Source organism: Blennius ocellaris (assembly GCF_963422515.1).
Source record: "Blennius ocellaris genome assembly, chromosome: 10".
NCBI lineage: Eukaryota > Metazoa > Chordata > Actinopteri > Blenniiformes > Blenniidae > Blennius > Blennius ocellaris.
The window spans coordinates 14835836-14858122 of NC_137659.1; the positions used below are offsets into that span (position 1 = coordinate 14835836).

The 22287-nt window shown below is 41.1% G+C and overlaps 1 protein-coding gene across 1 annotated transcript; it reads right to left on the bottom strand.

The window, feature by feature from the left end:
- Positions 1-19268: 19268 nt before the first annotated feature.
- insl3 (insulin-like 3 (Leydig cell)) lies at positions 19269-19750 on the bottom strand (the record flags this gene model as incomplete). The annotated part of the gene is made up of 2 exons (XM_080503414.1): positions 19269-19459; positions 19546-19750. 2 exons carry the CDS (start codon positions 19748-19750, stop codon positions 19269-19271), a joined length of 396 nt encoding a protein of 131 aa, XP_080359540.1.
- Positions 19751-22287: the final 2537 nt, after the last annotated feature.

Consider the following 22287-nt stretch of genomic DNA (forward strand, 5'->3'; position numbering starts at 1 on the left):
GGAATCTTTCAGAAAACTCTTACAGTATTATTATTAGTGCACTAAATGTCCAACCATACAAGAGTCTCCAGAGTGTCACACAAGTGTAACGTGAGCTTTTTTATGATTCCAAGAACAACCAGTGATTTTAGAAAATGTCTTGATCACGTTGCCGTTGATTATCTTTGATGATTCTACAGCCAGAACATATGAATAATGTCAATTGACTTAAAGGCTTAATTCTTTAAATCTGCTTTGAATTGATTTACTGTTTTTCGGGAAGCAAAATGACGAGCCACTCCATCATCAACAACTTTTTAAGTTAAAGGTCAGATGCTAAAAGGAACGTCCTGCAGCACAGGAAAAAAAGGCTCATTGCAGGCACATGGATACGTCTGTGGTTCTGTGTGATACAAGAGTTCCTTCCTGCTGTACTTTGGCCTCCGTGCTGTTTGTTGCCAACGGGCCAGACAGATGTGCTCGCTATCCATCAGCCCACAACATCGTCCATGTGTCACTAACTGTCTATTTCCCTGTGGTGCTACCTCTCTTTAAAATGTGTCACTTTATTGTTCTGATTTCTCCCTCTACTCCAGGGAGAGGAATATGATTTCACAGAACATTAAGTGGATGGGATCTAAGGGAATAGTGGAGAGACGGGGGACTCTGGTGGTATCGTGACGGTGGTGGAGAGTGACCGTGAACCGGCCTAATTAAGTCCTCTTTCCGTCGCTTTCCTTTTTTTTTTTCCCTGCTTCCTCTACGCCGCCCCCAACCTCGGGCTCTCCGATAGGTTGGTGACTTTCACTGTGTAGTGTGAAGGGCAAAGGAGCACTTCTCCAGACGTAATCCGCCCGACTTTGGGAGAGAAAGGATTAGTTGAGCAGTGAGGAGCAGTGGTACATGTTAGAAGAGGAGGTCCAGTTTCTAATTTGAACTGTGCCGTCAATAAGGATGCAGGGAGATTCTCCAACATGGACAGCCATCGGACTTTTGAAATATCGGTGGGATGAAATCGGGGTCAAGCGGTGAAGCTCTAAGTTGTGCTGCAAGCGGCCACCTGAAACGCCGCTGTCACTCTCCTCAGCTCAAGACCAAGGCTTCTTTTCAAGGCGTCATTTGATCCTAATAACTGTGGCCCACACTGAGAATTTTTTTTTTTTTTAGCATGTTGGGCATGAAAGCGCATGATCTCCTGCTTCTGCTGAGGCAAAGAGGAAGACCATCGGAAGTTATGAAGGTGTGAAGGCCCCAGGTACAAAACACATGCCGTAAAAGCACAATTCAAATGACAAATGATTGCAACAGGCAGAGGGAGGGAGGGAGGGAGGGAGCGCCTGCTTTGGAAGCAGGGAGGGAGACCTACAGCCTCAACGCATGCATCCTCCTGCACGTCGGTGGCGAGGTTTGGGCAAGCGCAACGTGATTGATAGTCGTGCCAAGGCAGCATCTCGTCAGGGGCGCCGTGCACAAGGGTGCCGAGCAGAGCAATGATGGACGAGCCTGTAGACCCTACATAAAAATCGAACGCGGCATATATAACACATTCCCAGCTCCCTTTCTTAACCTGTAATGTATAGTGATAGAAATTTGTTTCGCAGTCCATTGCTGCAGACAGTGATGGATGCCGAAGAGAAAGAGTGAGAAAAAGGAAGAGGAGAGCCAGGATGTGAGGGGATGGGAGTGAACCTGGTGTGTGTGTGTGTGTGTGTGTGTGTGTGTGTGTGTGTGTGTGTGTGTGTGTGTGTGTGTGTGTGTGTGTGTGTGTGTGTGTGTGTGTGTGTGTGTGTGCGTGTGTGTGTGTGTGTGTGTGTGTGTGTGTGTGCGTGCGCGCGCGCACGTTGGGGAACAATATGGCATCAGTACCTTGGTTCAACTGATTTATCACTGCACTTTTTAATGTGTGCTCTTATTTACTCATTTATGTAATCATAAATCTCCAGGTTGAGAAAACAATGTCTTATTGAGCAGCGCTGTGCCATTCAACTTGTTTTATCAATAAATTGACTCTTACTATTATCGTTATTGTTCTTTATGAACGATATTATGGTTCCAAAATCAGTAAGTATAAGTACAGAACAACTATGAGCGTTCGTTGTCATATTTACATCGAACATTTCTACCTACTTTATATCTTAAAATAAAAGGAAATCCCAGCGATGGTTTTCTGTACATGAGAACACATGAACCCCAGTGAATTTGTTTTAAAAGGCTTAAATTTAAATAAACCTCTAGTAAAAAGATTAAAATTTGTAGTGTGATAAATATGAGCCCCTTTTGTGTTTTTGAACAAATTAAGAATGATGTCAAATAATTAAAAATTTCTCAGTAGTTTCCACAGTTATGCATCAATTAGCCAGCTAATTACAACCTGTCGCCAAACTTTATATTCATGCTGGTGGTCGCTGTGCACATGCTCATCCATGTGTGTGTTGTTTGTGCCTCCTTAATGTGGACTCACACACACCTGCCATGCGCGCACAATACCGACCACCAAGGTGCTTTGTTAGCCGCTCAAATTGACTTGTCGTCACGAATCTCCCAGTAGCTGATGAATATTAGATGGCAGTAGATAATACCTTGACGGAGGAGCCCCCCCCCCCCCCCCCCCCCCCACCACCACCTCCCCTCACCCTCCTACCCCCACCAACGCAGCAGAGGCTGCACACTCAGCAGTGAAGCGCTGCCCACTGTGACCAAGCCCAGGATGCTGAAAGATCCTCCTGCTCTTGTGCGCAGGGCGCTGTACAATGTGGGTGGATTGCATGTAACTCGGAGAGCCACGGGAAGTCCATGTGCGAGCGTGTGTCATTATCTGGGTTTTTTTTTTTTAAAGCAGAGCGAGAGAGAGAGAGAGAGAGAGATAATGCAAAGAGGTATTCTCTCCATCCATCTCTGAAAACCTCCAACTGGATTTTACAGCAGCTGCCTCTCCATCATGAATGGCGATGGATTGTATTTCAAAGCCGTGACTGTAAAATGAGGATTTCAGGGCTTACATATTTTAAGTTATGTGGGAAGAATGACAAAGGAGGGGGGGGGGGGTGTTCTGTATGTCTTATTTTTTATGTACATCCAAATTTACACATGGGTTTTGGAACATCAGCCATGCATAAACTGAGCTGTTGGGTTGAGCACACATGTTGTACATATGAGAATGAATAATTGAATAAGAAATTAGTCAGCATATATTTGCTGCTTAAAAAATCTCTTGGGTTTTGTAATGCTGTAGTCTGTGACTCAAATGTAAACAAATGGTTTGTCTTTGCGTTGGTTAAAATGAATGAATGAATGAATGAATGGATGGATGAATGATGAATGGATGAATGGATGAATGGAAAGATCAGAGCCTCTTATCAAATTCTTTTTTTTTATTTTCTTATTTGAATGACTAATGCTGAAGCACAACATCGTATTTGATGATTTTGTTTGCTATTGGTCAACTGCAGTCATGAAACACAGAAGATGAACCGAACTGGCAAAACGCTTTTGGATGTTTTTGAATCCAAAGTCAATAAAATTGTTTTTGATAAAGTTCCCATTTCATCAAGTCAGTAGTTCTTATGGCACTGGCAAAACTAAAAGGAAACATGGATCTGGACAGAATTCACATAGAGCGGGATTAATTGAACACGGTGTGGTAACAAATGTATTTGTTTACATCTTCGCTGTCAAGTCAAAACTTGCTTAAAACTGGAACAATTGTACTGAAAAGCAGCCGCATGTACTATTGGCATTCCCTACGTATCCTATTGAGAATATTTCCAAATATTTCAATGGTCTTTTCTGATTCCAGATTTCCTGAATTCATATTCTGTTCAGTGTATTCCTCACCAGGTTTTTGATAACAAAAGGTGAAAAGACTGTGAGAAATATCTGTACTTTTCAATTTGCAAGCAGCTGAAGCACCTTTCTTTGCAAGGACACATTTAAGCACCTCGGCAGAAATGATCTCTTTGGCAACGCTTTCTTTTGGAGGTTTTTTTTTCTTCTTTTTTTTCTTCTCTCTTGGTGCACAGCCGAATGATTCTGGAAGCGTTTTGTCTTCCAGAGGTATCGGGAAGGCATTTCTGTGTTTTCCTGACAAATCAATAGTCCCGAAAAAGTCTATTCCAACCTGCCAAGTCTTGTCGGTCCCAGTCATTTGCAGGAAAGGAAGAAACTGGCACTTTTCCATAAGGCGTGGATTTATAGACTGATGCACTAATATCCAAAGAAAGGTAGGAGTCTCATTGAAAATATACATTGTATCTCATAAACTATAACACAGGTTCTTCATCCCTGCTTGTTTCCAGCCGTTTACTTGTGCTCAAACAGTTCCAACCGTCTTGAAAAGTAAATGTCTGTTGAGATCTTTTAGTACTCCAGAAATACTTTGAATCTTTTCCCAGAGTTGCCAAGCAATGGAGCGCCACCCATTTCCTGAGGTAGGGCTGTCTTCCAGCTGTCTTCCAGCTGTCCCTCCTGTGTCTTCCTTTCAATTTCAAATAAATACAACCAACAATCAAAACTGAATTACCTATCATTGTCCTCATAATGTTCCATGAGGTAATTCACCTTTTTTTTTTTTTACCTGCAAAATAACTTCAATAGACAGAATGGCACCAATAAAAGTCCTCGTCACACAAACGATATGCCTGTGACACGAAGAAACCTGATGCAAGTGTTCAATTCTGGCTCAAATTTCCACGTTTACCTTTTTAGTCAAACTGAAAACAATGTAAAAATAATCTTATTTAGAAAGCTGCAAGGAGCTGAGTCATCTCAACTAAATAGATTTTGCACGTTGTGACTCTGGTTATTCAGATCTCTACCTTGGATGAGAAAAATGCAGAATTATTATGACTAAGAGAGTTGAAATATCTACACCAGTGGGAAATAAGTCAGATATTAATAATCCCAGTATTCCTTTAACCTTTACACGAACTCTGGCGTCATCACGTCATACAAGTGAGCAAGCAGGTCGAAACACGCTTGATCGTAAATCATGACATCATGAAGAGTAAGTAAGTAAGTAAATAAATAAATAAATAAATAACTTTTGTGCGGTGTTGGTTCAGTGCCTGCTCACTCCTTAAGTTTCCTCTCTTCTCATCACAATGCAAGACTTTAGTTTCAACCGGAGATCTGTGAATGAATGAATGATTGCATTTGTTTTTTTCTTTTGTCTGTCACCAGATACCATAGTTCAAAACTCGGATGCACGACAAAATTCTGGAAGTTATTCGCATCCTCAGCATTTTGTAAACTATTTTCTGAGGTTTTTATAAGATGTATCAGGTGTTTACTTATAAGTAAGTCTCACAGCACACATGGTGACTGTCGTCTGAAAAAGCTTTGCTTGTTCCAAAGTGAATAACTCAGCCGTCCATATCTGCTAAGGAGTTCAAATATTAAGCCTGTTTGTATCTCTGTGGAGCTTCTAAATAGGAGACGCATGAGGGAAGAACTCACAGTGTTGAATTAAGTCAATAGTGTCAATAGTATATATATATATATATATATATATATATATATATATATATATGTTACAGTACTCAAAGATACTGACAGGCCCCGATTGTAAATAGAAAAGATTGGCACAACCTAATTAGCATATCGAAGGATCTACCCAACAGATGGCCTTGGATTATATTCAACACTTGGCTCAAGTTAGTGTGATGGAAATGTCTGACACAGGAACTGCCTCTGTGTGTGCTCATGGCTACTAGATACATGTTATAATCATCATCTTTTTTTTTGGACATTATCCAGCAAATTCACTCTAATAGTTAATTTTCAGAGGACTTGCATCACATGACGAAACAAAAGAAAAGAAGAAAACAAAAAACAGACAGGCTGACCGTCATGTTTCTGTTAAAACTCTATAATGCAGATATTTTGTGGGCGTTTGTGTCCTGTGTAAGGAATCACTGATATTCTACCCTAATGTCAGCCATGCGTGAGCAAGCAGGCAGGTCCATTTCCAGCCTAAATCCCCGAAAGCCTTAAAGCTGGTGGCAGGGCTACCTGTGGGTCAGTGGTACAGTGGCTGCTGGAAAATGCATTAGCTGATCAGATGGACTACAGGCTAACACGCTCGTCACCGCTTATTTCTAATGGTAACACTGAAAGATACAGGAGAGCAAACAAGATGAGTTAAAATACTTGACTTTTGTCTTGCGTTTGTATTTTGAATGGGATGGGACAGACTTCATCTGCTTATCCTAACCCTGCAACATTAACCTGTACAATGAGAAGATCCAGGTCAAAGGCGCAGTTCCTCCACTTCTGGAGATCTGATTTTTCAACCTCATGTGAACATAGGTTATCAAAAAGTCCCGCAAAAGCTTGAGATTTAAATTTTTTATTGAACATAGTTGAGGTCAGAATTTACTGAAGTTCAAGCGCTTTGTGTTTTTATATTTAGCGACACGGTGTTGAAAGGAAGATTGGGAAGGGCTAACCTGAATTTGACCCACATTTTTTCCACTTGCTGAATGAATGAGAAAGACATGGAACTGAAAGACGGAGGAAGTCTGATACTTCAGCCTCATTAACATGCACATTAACATGGCTTTGGTCGGGCCCCAAATATCACCTTGTCTAATGCTGGAAGAGAAATCCACTGGCTGATGGAGCTCCTGCATTGCGTATTGATGAGTGCGACTGGATAGGATGACAGCACAAAGTGAAACCGGAGACCCTTCGCAGAATGAGGCGGGGTGGGTCGCGGTACAGTGGGAGCTGAGGTGGTGTGATTTAGCATTTTAACATTATCATCTAACAAGACAGGCCTGGCGAGAGGCATGAGAAGGGCAGGTTGGAAGGACTGGAGGAAAACAATGATATGCCCAACAATTTATGGGTTGTTTTTTTTTGTTTTTTTCACAAGAGAGTAAGGAGAGGAAGACAAAATGGAGAGACACGGAGGAAGAGAAAAAAAAAGAGGAGGGTGAATTTCCACTTAGAAACCTAATTATGCATGGCAGGGCAGCTGGAGCAAAAGAGTGGAAGAGATGTGGATGAAGAGGGAAAGAGGAGAGTGCCCACCTACGCAGAGGCATGAGGGGGCAGATGGAGACCAGGGGGAGGAGGAAGGGCAAAAGAGATAACAATGAGGAAGCGTTGGAGGACACAGGGAAGAGGGAGGGAGGGAGGGAGGCAGCTCTCACATGCTTAAGGGTGGTTGTAGGTGGTGAAAGTTGAAATACACACGAGGACCCGTTGTGTTGACTGAGCCGTAGGTGATTCTGCACTTGCAGCTGTTCTAATACGTATCAGAAAAAAAACACATTATGTTAAAACATGGTAATAAATACTGATCAGAATTCAGTATGAACGCTGCATTCAAATCCCTACGTCATTGCTGGGCATATTTCTTTCTTTTTTAAATCGTGATCCGTATATGCATTCATGCTGTATGCCTTCAAGTTCTATGGTCATTTGCACTCTTGCCTCTGAATGACAAAATCCCTGAGTCTGAGCTCAGCATCTTTACTGTTCTCTCTGAGTTTGCATGTTCTCCCCGTTTATGCATGGGGTTTCAGCTAAGTATGGCTGGCAAAAGCATACAGAAGCTGCCAGGACTCAGCTTATGCATTGATTTTGTTTAAAGGATTGATGTGCAACACAACATATATATACATGACTATATAAGGTGTAGATGTGTTCAAAGACAATTACATAGGAAAAGATTCCTCGACTTAAAATATTGTAGTGATGTCTGGATGGGTTTTTCTTTTTCCTCTTCATTTTAGGTAAACCTGTTTTTTGTTTGCTTATTTGTTTTTTGGTCAAGTCACACACTATTCAGTTTGAACTAAAGTAATCATTTTGCACCTGACTTACCCTTACAAAGGACAACGGCACATAAGGATTTCTTCTTAGCAGGTATGTAAAAACATCGATGGAGTTTCTTTCTTGGAATACACTGTTTGACAATTTGAGAATAACTGTATGTTTTGGGGAATCCATTTAAATCAACAAAAAATGTCAAAGAAAAAGAGAGCATGTTTAAATGGGTAGAATTAAAAATCTAAAGAATGTTACGGGATCTCTGGTTTGATGGGATCTTATTGAAATTTAGAGAGGAGGGTTTTGCAATGAGGCCCCTGCCATAGCTTCATGTTGAGGCCGGGACGAAATTATAAACAAGACCAAGAAATAGGGGCTCTGACTGTCAGTGTCATTAAGGCGCGAAAGTCTTGGAATATGAATTGTGACACCCGTCTCACATGAATGATGTAAAAGTCAGATGAATAACTTTGAACATATTCCGACAGTTATCCCGTTTAAAGCAACATACGGCAGTGGTCTGGGTCCGACTTAACATAAAATGGATTTTTGTTGCTGACACATAACATAATCATATCAATGGGTTAATTGTACCTGCAGTGTTAATCTGGCTTCAGTGAGCTTTCATCTATTCAATATAAAATAACTGTTTATGTCACATCTCTATAACACAATGTGTGGCATTTGGATGGATTGAAAGCCATGACTAATGATCTAATGCTAATCTTACTGATACTTTATATTTTGTGCGACATGTCAGAAAGTAATATCTGATCAACATTAGATCACCTGGAAAACCCAATGTTAGCTGGATTACAGAGATAATTCAGTTCAAAATGAACTGAAACATATAAAAATACAAACACAAAACATATATTGTTTTTATTTGACCAGGAAACAGCAGACGAGATGAAAAACATATTCCCATATTGAGTCAGCCTGGACTGTCACTGATAATGCCAAAAATAGTGGATATTTTTTTATTTCCCTGAGGTGTTGCAATCTCCAAATTGGGACAATTAAACATGAGCCCATATGGACTTTGACTGCCAAAATCAGAGTGGTTCATTCAATTAGAATATTTGAAGTAGAAATGTTCTTTCAAGGTGTTCTTGAGACCTCGCCTTCATAAACATGGGGCAAATGTGAACTGAGAGTGGCATTGACTTTGGGCTTTTTGTTTTGGGAACACAAAAAGTCTGTGCCAAACTCAAAATCCCTCAGAATGTTTGGTAATGGAGGGACAGTGATCGTAACCTTTCACCACCATTTGAAGAAATCTCCTCATGCTATTCAGGATCTATTGTTTTAATCTGAAAGACATAAAGACGAAAAAGGCATTAAACACAGAAATGTGAATAATTTAACGTGGCTAAAGTTCACAATACTTTCATTAAAACTACACAGTCCTTTATGAAGTCACATTAGCTGTTTTATGTTGTCCGAATTCAACAGAATCATACTGACCAATCAAACCTCACTTTATGCAATTAAAACGAGCCCACTGCGCAATATGGAAGTGACAACAACCTCTTTTTACGATTTCTGGGACCACATACATGAAAGGCTGCTTTTCCTGACCGGATGCGTCATCCCAGCATGACTGAGCCTGTATCAAAGGTTAAATGTGCTCTTTGTTTAGTGAGCGACAAAGGGTTTGACAGGTGTAGTCTTTACAAGCCAATCAGCTTTGTGCGCCGTTAACTTTAAAACATACTGCAGTGTAAACAGTTGTGACCGATTACAGTCGGTTATTTCATGCAGGCGGTAATATACTGCAAAACAATCATTAGATGATCATAATAATAATAATAATAATAATAATAATAATAATAATAATAATAATAATAATAATAATAATAATAACAATAATAATAATAATAATAATAATAATAATAATAATAATAATAATAATAATAATAATATCGCTCTCCAATAACTGTAATAAGCAATGGAACTATTTCCATGGCTTTAATCTTTATCCAGGTATCATCCACACCTACCTGAACCAATAGCGAGAACAACCGCCATGGCTGTCTACAATAAACTAACTTGTGTGTCTTCACTTCTTCAATGCTTGTAACGTTCAGGTGAATCGCCTTTACTGGCACAATTTACCGCAGAGGGAGCCCAAAGCCTGAACCATTGCAGCCTCTGTATTTGGTAATGGTTCCACTTAGTGGGAGTGCGAAAGAAGCAGCGCTTTAATTTCTTAAAAAGCCGCCGCCTCACTGTACTGATACTGTACCTGTTGTTGTTCCTCTTCTCCACTGGGCTTAAGTGTCCCTCTGAGTCTCTCTCACACACACACACACACACATGAAACAAAGCTCAAAATGTGCCACACAAAACCCAGCAGACTTACCCACGGACTCCTCACATCTCATCTTGCCAGGAAGTTCGTGTGCTTTGTCTCGGCCTTCTTTGCACATCCTGATGGGCTGATCAACAGTAAGTTACACAAGAAGCCGAGCTTTGATTAGGTGAAGTGCATGGAGCAGTGGACTGCTCATGTTTTAACTGCAGCCTCCCCCCCCCCCTGAGATGCCCCTGCTGATAACTGCGAGTGGAATATCGAAACAGGCAAGTGTTCCCCACTGGAAGGCTTCCATGTTGGACTTAATTTAGGTTAATAGAGTCAGGATTTCACCTACACGTATTTGTTGGAGAAGCCATTTAGCTATCAATTCCTCCATGACATGATTTCTTCCCCATCTATTCCTCCATCCTCACAACATCTTGACACCGGACATCAATAAAGGCAGCCAGCCAGCTACTCCCACTAAGGAGTATTTTGTCAAGATTACAACAGCCGAAGACGTCCCATTCACACATGATCGTATGGAGGGAGTGATGGACGGAGAGAAAGAGGTGCCATGGAGCTATTGGGAGCAGCTGTGAAGAAGCTGGAGTAATCGCTTTTGTTGGGCCTTCCCGCCTCTCTCTCTCTCTCTCTCTCTCTCTCTCTCTCTCTCTCTCTCTCTCTCTCTCTCTCTCTCTCTCTCTCTCTCTCTCTCCTCTCTCTATCTCTCTATCTATCTGTCTATCTATCTCTAATGCTCTATCTCAGCCTGTCTCGTTTTTCTCCTCACAACCCTCCTCACTCACTCTGTCACTCGCAAACACACACGTCCACATCCACACGCTCTCTCCACTCATATCAGCTCTTCATTTCTTCATTGCCCGACCTAATTTTCTGTTTTTCTCGTGTGCCTGCTGAGGCTTTCCCTGTTTCAGATCCACAAACACATGTGGACACGCATGTATGCACACACAAGACATCAGCTGGGACTTGGTGCTTCGTCCAATTAGTCTCACTCCCACACAGAGGCCCCCATGACTTCTGCCGTCCCGCTAAGAGCTATGAGCTACACAGGTTGTTGTGCGGTAATTGCATCACATTAGACACTACCAGGTGACTTGTGCAACATCACAGTTATGACATCACAGAGGACGCTCGGGGGTCAGCTGTGAGGGAGGGGCCGAATGGGGGAAAAAATCAATCAATCTACTGATGAACAACACTGAGAAAAACACTGAGAAAAAACTTGCAAACTAAGAGACTTTTCACTGCTGCACCACCGTGCAACGCCTGCTCCATACATCTCTTCATTAACATCCTTTGAAGTTATTCACTAAGGATTTCTCCCCATAATAAATGTGAATATCATTAAGACACACAAGTTGTTCAGGTTACATTGTCAAGAATATGGTTATTGCAGAAATATTGACAGAATATCAAGGTATTGTTTTTAGTACCCACCCCCTGTACAAAACACATGGAATCAAGTTGCATAGGTACAACCGTATGTTTTTAGTGTGTTTCATAACAGAGCTGACTCTGAAACAATACAAACAAGGGGACGGTTCTGATAGCTTATGGTCAATATTGTGTTTTTCGAGCTTCAGTCCACTTTGTTATAATAAACACAGGTCACGATCAAACATATATATGTTTTTTTTTACATATCAATTACATATTTCTGGACCATATTTTAAATGTAAAGACTTTAATTTAGATGTGATATGACCTGAGGTTGACTTTCGGCGACTGTCTCGTTAAAAACAAAAGATTTTATGCTTCTGTTTTTTTTCCCATGGTGCAGACTCATATATGTAAGCAGCAGCGCGGAGCGTCACTTTATCCAATCTGAACTGTGGTTATTTAGCTCAGCAGCTGCAGGAACCCGCCTGCAGTTGCTTTCGTGGCTGCTGCTGCCACACTGCCCTCTACCAGCTCAGCTCTATTAGTTCAGCTTCACCACCTCCCAGTGGCCCCGAGGTTGTGACAGCGTGGTGGGCAACGTCTCCGTATGTGTGTGCGGTGTTTGCTGCATGTGTTTCCATTCTTTGGCTGCACAGATTAAGCGGATATAATGACATGCATATGAAAGACCGTATAGGGCGAGAAAGTAATTAAAGAAGTTGAGGTAGTAATTGGCTTTGGTTCAGAGGCCACTGGCAATGGAAATCTGGGGACATTTACGATGGAGAAGAATAAAATGGAGAAACCCACAGAAGCCTAAAGCACTCCAAAATAATTCCCAAACTTATTAATAGGTATTACAAATCCACAGTTGACCACTATTTCAATTGTGGGAGAAAACAAGTGGTTGGGAGTCTTCTGGGGAAATCAATGAGAAGGTGTCAGAGAAAAGAAAATAGTAAAGAAGAGGAGACGAACAATAGCTCAAAATGTTCTGTTGGTGCCTATTTGAATAGGGTTTTATCTTAATTGAAAAATGATCAAATTTAACAACCAATAGCTTTGTGTGTGATGGTGAATGGAAATATCATGAAGAACTGGATTACTGCAGTCCATTTTTGGTATCATCGAGTGTTTATAGTGAATATGAACCATAAAAAGCAAAAGAGAGGTTTCTCTGAAGGGATCGCAATGATATTTACAGCCAAGCCTGCTTGAGGAAAAGGCTGAAAAGGCATTTTTAATCAACTCCCTGTGTTGCAGTTTTAAATATTATTTGGAAATTTAAGGTCTGTGGGACTGTAGCCAACATCACTGGGTGCAGCTGTCTGAGCAACATCGACCCAAGATTACCAGGATGATACTGCAAATTGTCGACAAAGAAGGAAACTTTTTAGAGACACAAATTGAAATCCAAGGTCAAGGTCCATAAGTATCTGATTGTACTATTGGGCGTTAGAACAGTATAACAAAGCCTGATTGGAACTCACTATCAAACCGATAAGAACAATGCTACTGGGAGAAAGTCATTTTGATAACCAAGACAAAAATGCAATTGTTTCACAAGTTAAAGGAACTTCATGTTCCCAAAATAAACAGCGACCTATTGGGTTCTCTTCCTCAGCCTTAAACCAGCATGTATTTGAAGCTCGCTTGGTGCATATTTGCTGTGAGGGTCACACGGGGGAGTAGTGGGTGGTGCTCTGTGAGAAAATCCCCCATTTCAGTTGCACTTTTTCCACGTTTGTGTGTTTTCCCCACGCAAGTATAGCTTTTCTTCAGTTTCCCTCCAATTCGCTTCCCGGGCCATGTCTGAGGCGGCCTTTCTGTGCACAGTGCAGAGTGGTGTTCTACAAATATCGTAGAACCTCTGAGGAGTGGACCCGGTAACACATCTTTAACTGTTCACACACCGGGATGAGGGGACAGCTTGCCTTCAGAGTTGCACTTGGACTTTAGGGCGTCCCCACATCGAGAGGTTTTACTGTATATGTATTTGAAGTCAACTAATGGCCCACAAGTTGGTGTTCGGCATTCACTTTCTGTGTTTTGCTCTGTGATGGACTGGTGATCTGTAAAGCTTGTACCAGGCCAGCTGGGACCAGTTCCAGTCACGCCATAAATTGTTTTCTTTTTTGTTTTTTGTTTTTTTTAAGCTGTATGGAAAATGAATGGAGTTAGCTATGATGGAAGCTGATGACTTATGTCAGTTTGAGTTATTATAGAAGAAATATTGTGCTCTTTGTTTATTGAAAGATACCAAAACATCTGCCAACACCAATACAGGTTAGGCAAACATTTCACGGGGGCAATGCACATATTTAACATTGCTGTCTGTCCTACAAATGTAATTTCCTCATAAATATGCCAAAAGAAAGTAAGAATTCTGCCAAACACAGATTTCTGTGCTTCGTACAGTAGTAGTGCAGGTCTTTTTTTGCCATCATAGTGTATGTTTCTAAAAAAAATTGTAATGTTTTCTCAGTGGGCTGTAATTTATGGGTCAGTATAATGTGTTTATGATTATGGATCTGTCTTCCAGGTTGATTTCTACCATGAAAATGTGATTGAAGAAATGCAAACTTCAGCAAAACCAGCAATATCATAATACTTAGATATAAACCTGTCATTCATGACATTTTAAAACATGTAGATGCAATGCTGTTTGGGTTTTTTTTTCTTCTTCTGTGCAACACAGTGATTCATAGCAACATGTCGAAAGATAGTGAAACAGCAGTACTTGTATTGAAGATAGGGTAGATGGAAGAAGATAAAAGCACGTTGAAACACAAGGAGAAAGCTCTTCCAGGAGCTCGGCTTTTTTCCTGTCCCTCGTCCCGCAGGAGCAGCATCTAATCACGCGATGCTCTTGAAGCCGTCACTGCTGGTCAGGCCGTCTCAATGTCGTCAAGCGGGGGGAAAGACAGACCAGACGCTGCACGGCGTGCAGTGGCTGGTGGGGCAGATGGAGAGTTAACAACATTTCTCAGTATATGAAATGACGTTGGGAGCTGGTAAACATGAAGTAGGAACAAACAGAACTAAGAGATGGGTTGGGTTTTTTTTTTTTAGTGGAGGGAAGGGGCTTCCATGACCCCGGGCAGAGCCTCGTCTCTTAAGATGATGGCATGTTTATTGGTTTATGGAGTCCGAGTGACTCTATTATGGGTCCAAATATGATTAATGTGAAGCCTTGCAGGTGATCTTAAAAAAAAAAAAAAAGATCCAGCAGGACAGCAGCTGCAAGAGATTTCCAGACTGTATATTGCAAAAGGAAGAGCATTTTTCTTGCTCCCTCACATTAAGGCTTCTTTCCTGTGCTGACTCTGTGATATATCGCTGCACAAAATGCACCACTGGGACCATTAAGATTAATTATGTCCTCTGTCATTCTAACTAGCTGTGTCAGTTTGAGACACTGTTTATTGAGGCAGGTCGAAGCATCTTTAAAGCATAAAGTTTGCTATCAGTAATTTATCGTATTTGTCTGATAGGCCCGACAATCTGTTACAGTTTCAGGTTTGTAATGCAAGACAACGTGGGAAATGGGAAATAGACTTTTTATGAATGAGGTCTTTTTAAGTTGCACTTACTGCTTTTTGTTCAGAAAACTAATGGGAGCCTTAACCACAACACTGCGACTGTGAACCTCAAATACATTAAGGGACAGATTAGGTCAGGTTTTTCAAGTACGTGAGACAGCTAAAAAAATGTTAAATATCAGAAACACACACACACAGACACACACACTATTCAGTGCAACTTGGGAGCAACAACCAACCCTGCAATCATTGTGGAAACTTGTTACACCACCTGAGACTCAGACCTTGTTCTTGTTCCCGAGGACACCTTCAACAACAAATGTTGGTTTGAGACCTGCCTCGAGCGCCGACAATAATGCACACACAAAGAAAACGACTTGTCCGTCACCCTCCTGACTCTTGTTCCCCTCAGCACACCCACATGTGCTCGCTGGTTACAGAACATGACACACAATCCACATCGGTATTAAAAGAACATGCTTTTATAGAGGAGTGTGGCCTCGGACTTCAAATGGGTTCCCCGATCTTACACCCACACACGTATTGTTTTTTCAGAGCACTCATGCACACACACACACACACACACACACACACACACACACACACACACACACACACACACACACACACACACACACACACACACACACACACACACACACACACACGCACACGCACACGATATAACATTTTTAGCCTTGACACTTTTACTGTTAGAAACAAGAGCACTCTTTTACTGTTAGAAACAAGAGCACTGAGTGCCATTTCATTTACATGCAAATTGACACCCACTGGTGCACACACACTCTCCCGCCTGGTGTGTGTGTTGTGTGTGTATGTGTGTGTGTGTGTGTGTGGGGGGGGGGGGGGGGGGGGGGGGTGCATGTCAGTCAGTCCTGTTGGTTTTCCTGCTCACTGAAACTAGACTCAAAGAGATAGACAGAAAGAAAGACAGATCAGGGACTTTGATTCCCTTTTCCATATTTGGCTTTGCAGCTTTCTTCAGTTGACAAACAGGGTTGGAGAGCGACGCATCAAAACAGACCCTATGCAGCTGCAGACTTGTGCATCTCACGCTGGCCCATAATGGAGATGGTGGAGGCCTGGAAGTGTCCTCCAGTCACATTTCTCCTCTTATGACAAGGAGTTAAAGGATCACTTGAGGTGATTGAGCATTTTTACTGTAATGAGCTTTGAGAGATGGATCATCACGCGGGGAAGGAGACGTGTGGCTGAATTACACGTGACACGGCTGAGCCTACTACCATAACCCTGAGACTTGAAACACTCTTATATTGTCGGGATGAGAGAGCCCCCCCCCCCCCCCATGAGGACCGTCTCAGGTGAGAGTACTGCCAGATGGAGGGAGGTGAAGCGGCACATAGTTTGAAGTCAGATATCTGCCACTCTCTGCTGGCTAACATGAGACACTACAGCAATACTGTCACATCACTTCAAGCTGTCTACTGTATGTACCCATTCATCACTCAGTGAAGAAAATAAGACAATAAACACAGTTTAGAAATCAAATAAGTTAGCTTTAAAAATGATTTAAAGGTGCTCTGTTTCATCTGATGCCTGCATGAAAACTGTTTCATAAAATGTGCCAGACATGAGAACACCCACTGACCTACTGTCTTTTCTCCAGAACTTACGGGACATTTCAAATGCCAGTACCCTGTGAGAGCAACGCATAAGTAGGCAGACAAAGGTTTAAAAGATCAGCCAGATAAGATGATGTAGTGTATTTTAATGTATTTTAATACTTTGAAGGCAAAGCAAAAGCACCTTCAAATCGGCTCTCTCCTGAACAGCTGTAATGTCAAGAGGTCCGCCTGTAATTTATGATAAAAAAAAAAGGAAATCCATGATTTCCTTTTTTTTATTGGATGTTTATATATTACCTGCTACTAGCGTAAATTTCTTAAAGATCTATATTAAGGTTTTGTCTTTCCTGTGGTATTAAAAACCATATTGTCCATACTTATTTGTAATGTTTGAACATTACCCCCCCCCCCCCCCCCCCCCCCCCCCCCCATCCCGAATTTGATAAAGTACCATAGAAAGTGGATGGTTTATAGTTTTCTTTCACAAACTCCCTTGCTCTTTACACAGAGTGCATGAACAGTGCAAGGACACAATCATTGGATGCAGTTCAAGAAAGGTTATGTTTTCGAGAATCAATTCTCCAGGAGCAAACATTTTGCTGAATCAGCCCAATTGTTTGAAACATCATCAGTACATTGTGTTCTCTGAGTGTCTCCAGTTAAAAACCTTCCCACACAATGATCTACTAATAAGCTGATCCAAATTTTAGCATTCATCTTTGTGTGTTTTGTCTGAAAATGCTGCAAACAAAGCCAATTATAGAGAAAACTAATTGTGTGCACACGCAATCCATCCCATGCCAATTAAAACAAATGAACCAATCAGTCACTGTAGGCTGATTTCATTTGCTATTAGGAGTTATTTAGTGCAGGCTGCAGTAAAGAGTGGCAGATGATCAGCACTGCATTTGATTATCCATTGAGAGAATTAAACACTCTTCAGTGTGAGAAAGTGGCCGGGTTACACAAATGATTTCTGTTATTGTGATGCTAAAGGGAGGCTCAGCTGCTCAATCTGATCCGGGCCTATCAGAGAAAGAAGCAGAGTTGTAAAATGTACAATAACATTGTTCTCAACTATAGGGCCAGTGGCCTGTATGTTTGCGCCTACACATGTTTACACTTGAACACATAATCAGGCTCAATTAAACCGTTTGCAATTTCAAGGTTTATTTCCTCACAGGTTTTAATTACCTTAATCAAGAATGACAAACACACTGTGTGAGTGTTGACGTGTAGAAGTGATACGTGTTTCTGGTGAGGCTCTTCAAGCACGTCGCATGGTTGTTTCTATTTACAAGTTTACCAATTGGGCCCCGTTGATATTGGTCTCTACCTGTAAAGTAAAAGGAGTTTGATGTTTATCTGTTCGTTTTATATTTTTCCTATGGAGTAAGCACAACATTTTGGGGAATCTTCTAAATGGCACTCTCACCTCATAATGACAATATAATGTGTGTGTGTGTGTGTGTGTGTGTGTGTGTGTGTGTGTGTGTGTGTGTGTGTGTGTGTGTGTGTGTGTGTGTGTGTGTGTGTGTGTGTGTGTGTGTGTGTGTGTGTGTGTGTGTGTGTGTGTGTGTGTGTGTTTCTCTGTGATGGACTGGTGACCACTGATTGATTTCCTGTCCTGCAAACAGCCACTCTTGAACTTCTCTGAGCGTAAAGGCGCTACGTTACAACACTGCCACCTAGCGACTGATGGGAGGAAGCGCTTTAATTTTACAGTAAAATTTTGAGGAGGACTGATTTAAGAAGGCAGATTTCACCCTTTCCAATAAAATGTGTAGTGACGTGTTACTCTGTAATGAGTGTTCTACTGTTTAACTATCTTTTTTTTATATATAAATCACCTCACTGAATCAATATTGCACAATATTGTAGCCAAAGAAAAAGAACAGAACGAAACATCCAGCTCAGAAAAAGACAACCCACCCATTGTAAACATGTAATTTACATGAAGCAGAATTCAGTCCCATTTTGGTCAGGTATAAGAAAATAAAGAATAGAAGAGGGACATGAGGGTTGAATGTAGTGCACACTTCTGTGTTTCTGTACCACAACCACACTGTCAAAGATTTTTCATAGATACCGAGACACATACCATCTGCAAGTGTATCTGTGTGTTGCATCTCAATATGTAGGTCCCTCAGACCACTTAAATTCAATATGCTTTTCATTACTAATACAAACTTGTTCTTGTCTGTAACTGGCACATTTTGGTTTTGAATGAGAATCGTAAATGTTGCTATGAGTGAAAATGCAACCAGCATTAAGTCATCTGAAGAACTGGGGTTATGATAACACTGAAACTCTGCAATGATTTTACTCAGCAAAACTTCGGCTGAAAAAAATAGAGATAATCATCATGAGTTTTATTCCGGTTTACTAATCAGTGTCACATTTTCAAATGTTGATTTATAAGTTACATCAATACAAAACAAATCATTTGTGTGTCTGCCTGCGTACATTTCAATTTTGTCTGTTTTACAATCACATGGTACAGAAGGAAAAAAACGAAATCTGATCAAGTGGTATTGATTGTTCCTGTGCACAGTTCACGTCATCATCAGCTGTTCATTTGTTTATTCAAAGATTACACAACAAGGGGTGAAGGTCTCTTGCACATCAGAGCCTGAAGACACCGTTTACATTCACCTTCTAGCAAAACTGTATCAGCTCTTTCAGACTGCATCCTTTCTCGCAGCAAATGTCAGATATTTTTCCAACAGACCGCCGGATCCGAAAGGACGCGGGGTACCAGTGAGGAGCCAGGGAGCGGACATCCTTCTGTCCATTAAACTGTGGAGTCTCTGACGCCTGGGGCTCCTCCACAGGAGTGCCATGGCCCCCTGTGCAGATGTGCAATGTCTGAGGTTAAACAGGAAACACTGAAAGACTCCAAAAACGGGGAAATAAAGTGACATAAGGTACTTACAGTGGAGCGCGTAGTGATGCTGGTCGAGTTCGGTGACGGCCCAGTTGTCTGGCACACTTCTCCTGAGCCGAGAGTTACCACAGGATGAGACAGCGAGACGGATCAGTTCCCTCCCGCACATCTTAATCCTTTCCTGTGCATGAACCACGGACTCTGCAGCCAGCAGCACCACCATCAGAGACACCAAACACTTAGCAGAAGGCATCGTGTCATGTGTTGCAGCTCCCCGGGCCAGTGAGTACAGGTACAATTGACTGGAGTTGAGAGGTGAGGTGACTTATGAGGTGAACTCCAGGGGTTTATATAGTCCCTGTGTATCAACCAGCAGATAGTTTGAACGATATTTTCAGCCTTGGTGGTGGGGTAAGGATGTCCCGATCTAGAGGTTGGTATGACACTGATGAAAGGGCTCAAGGCTGAAACTGGCGTGGAGATAAACACCTGGGCCTGGAAATTCAGATGGTCACTGACCATGAGCGTGATTCTGGGTGTGATCATTTATTTTTAAAATCCTGAGGAAAGTTCCCTCTTCTGATTATCGCCTTGCAATCATGTAGTGTTTGACATTTTGTCCGGATGTTACAAGTATGTTCCTTCACATTTTGAAGGATGTGAGCTAATTGAAAGCGATTACGACTGGAAAGATGTCAAGGGTATTGACTCACATGGTCATATCCCCATTAATATCTGTTAGGTATTTCTAGCTTTTTAACCTCTCACGATGACATCAGTGATAGCAAGGGCTGATTTATTGCTTTCAGCTGCTCTGCTGAGGGCAACGCGTTATTCCTGCTTGTTTTTCTTTTTCCATTTCTCTTTTCCATTTCTTACTCTCTGCTCTTTATCATATCCGAAACTGGCCATTCGGCAAGATAGTACTGCTGACAAACCAGCAGAGTTGGTTTGGCTCATCATTGTCAACTATATGACACCAGAAATGTCCAGTGTTGTTTTCTCAAATTGACTTTTTCTGGTCAAGAAGATGTGAAGCTGCTGTGTCATAATTAAGAAAATCCACCTATTGTACCTTTAATACAGGGTTGCAAGTCTAGAGAAAGATCCAGCCCAGACTTGAAACCCAGTTTTTCTCAGTATGGTGAGGATGTGGGTTGACCACTGCTACACTGTGCTGCCCAAAGTTAATACATTTATATATAATGATAATAATGTATTCCGCTCTCGCCCACAGCTGGAATTAGCTCTAGTGCCCCACGACCCTGCGCAGGATTAAGAGGGATGGATGGATGGATGGATGGATGGATGGATGAATGGATGGATAGATAATGATAATAATTGTGCTTGTCTTTTTTTTTCAATCGTGTATTGCCCTTTTCTTCAAGATCTTCCAACTTTTCACCTTTTAAATGAAAGTAAATCATTCATCATTTTTTTTTAATGTTATATATGTTTACTTACATGCAGGTTAGCTCTGTGGCACCTTTAAAAAAAAATTTTTTTTAAAAACATTTCCTGTGAACGTGTGACCCTCAACAACTTGCTCTGCTTTCAGATGAATAAATACGTTCATCCTTACTCAAGCAAATTAATAAATATAGCTGGGGAAGCAGTTTCCTTGAGTCACTTGACTTATCTCTCATCACTTTTGAATCATTTGCTGCCTTTTTGCTGGTTGGTGTTTAAAGACATGAGACAACACGAGAGAACAGAGAGTACTCAGTGCTAAACATTGAACAGTATGGTTCACCTTCATTTGACAAGCCCACTTCTTTATATGTTCTCAACTTCTGCACTTCAGGTACAGTTAGAAGACTTTGGTGTTTCCCTTCGAGGCTCCTCTACACAGCCATGTCTTGATATTTAGGTGTAAATACTCTACATTTACATCCTGTGAAATAGTTTTACCAATGTTTATAAGAACTTTGGGATAATTGATACATTAAGTCATCTGGATTAAATTGGTGGCTTCTAGTTTTTATATTCCTGCCTTTTTATATTTTTTGAGAAGCAGTCTTTAGATGGTAGTCGATTCTGTCCCCAAACCTCTTCCATTCATTTTCTTTACCAATTTATCCAACTGGTGGCTGCAGTGTGTTGTCGCCAATGCACACAGGGGAAGAGGCAAATTCTGCACACAAAGGTTTCATTTTCATGTGCAAGCATTTTTGTCACATTTCCAACAATATATGAGTGCGTCTGCATCTCGTAGGGACTATTTCTCGTTACTTTATCTATTTATTCCTGTCCATGCAGTCGTGGGTGAGTCATGTGAGACTACCAGAGTCTCCCTGTAATCTTGAGTTTTATTGAGGCTGAAGATACTATTAGACCACTGGCTTCTCTCCCATTACCTTATCCTGTAATACTATTAGACTGGAGCATCGTCCCTCAGACATAAGACGAGTGTCTGCAAACAGATATAGACATCAGGTTTGTGACGTTGAGATAGAATGTGGATAGTGAAGAAAATGGTTTTGATAAGGTCTTTCAAATTTAAAATCGTATGAACAAAAATATCTCAAAATAATTTCCATATTATGATAATTATAAGAATTATGTTTAAAGTCGTATACTGAGATTAAAGAAGAAACTTGATGTTTACTTGTTTTTTCTCTCTGCCATTGATAATTAAAATACAGCTACTACACACTATATAATGTTTGCATGGGAAATTTTCATTCTTAAGTCAAATATTTTACTTCAATAAGAACAACAGTCTTTTGATTTCCAATAAAAATCAAAAAATAAATATTGTATGTTGGTATTTTGTGCTGTCTAAGAATT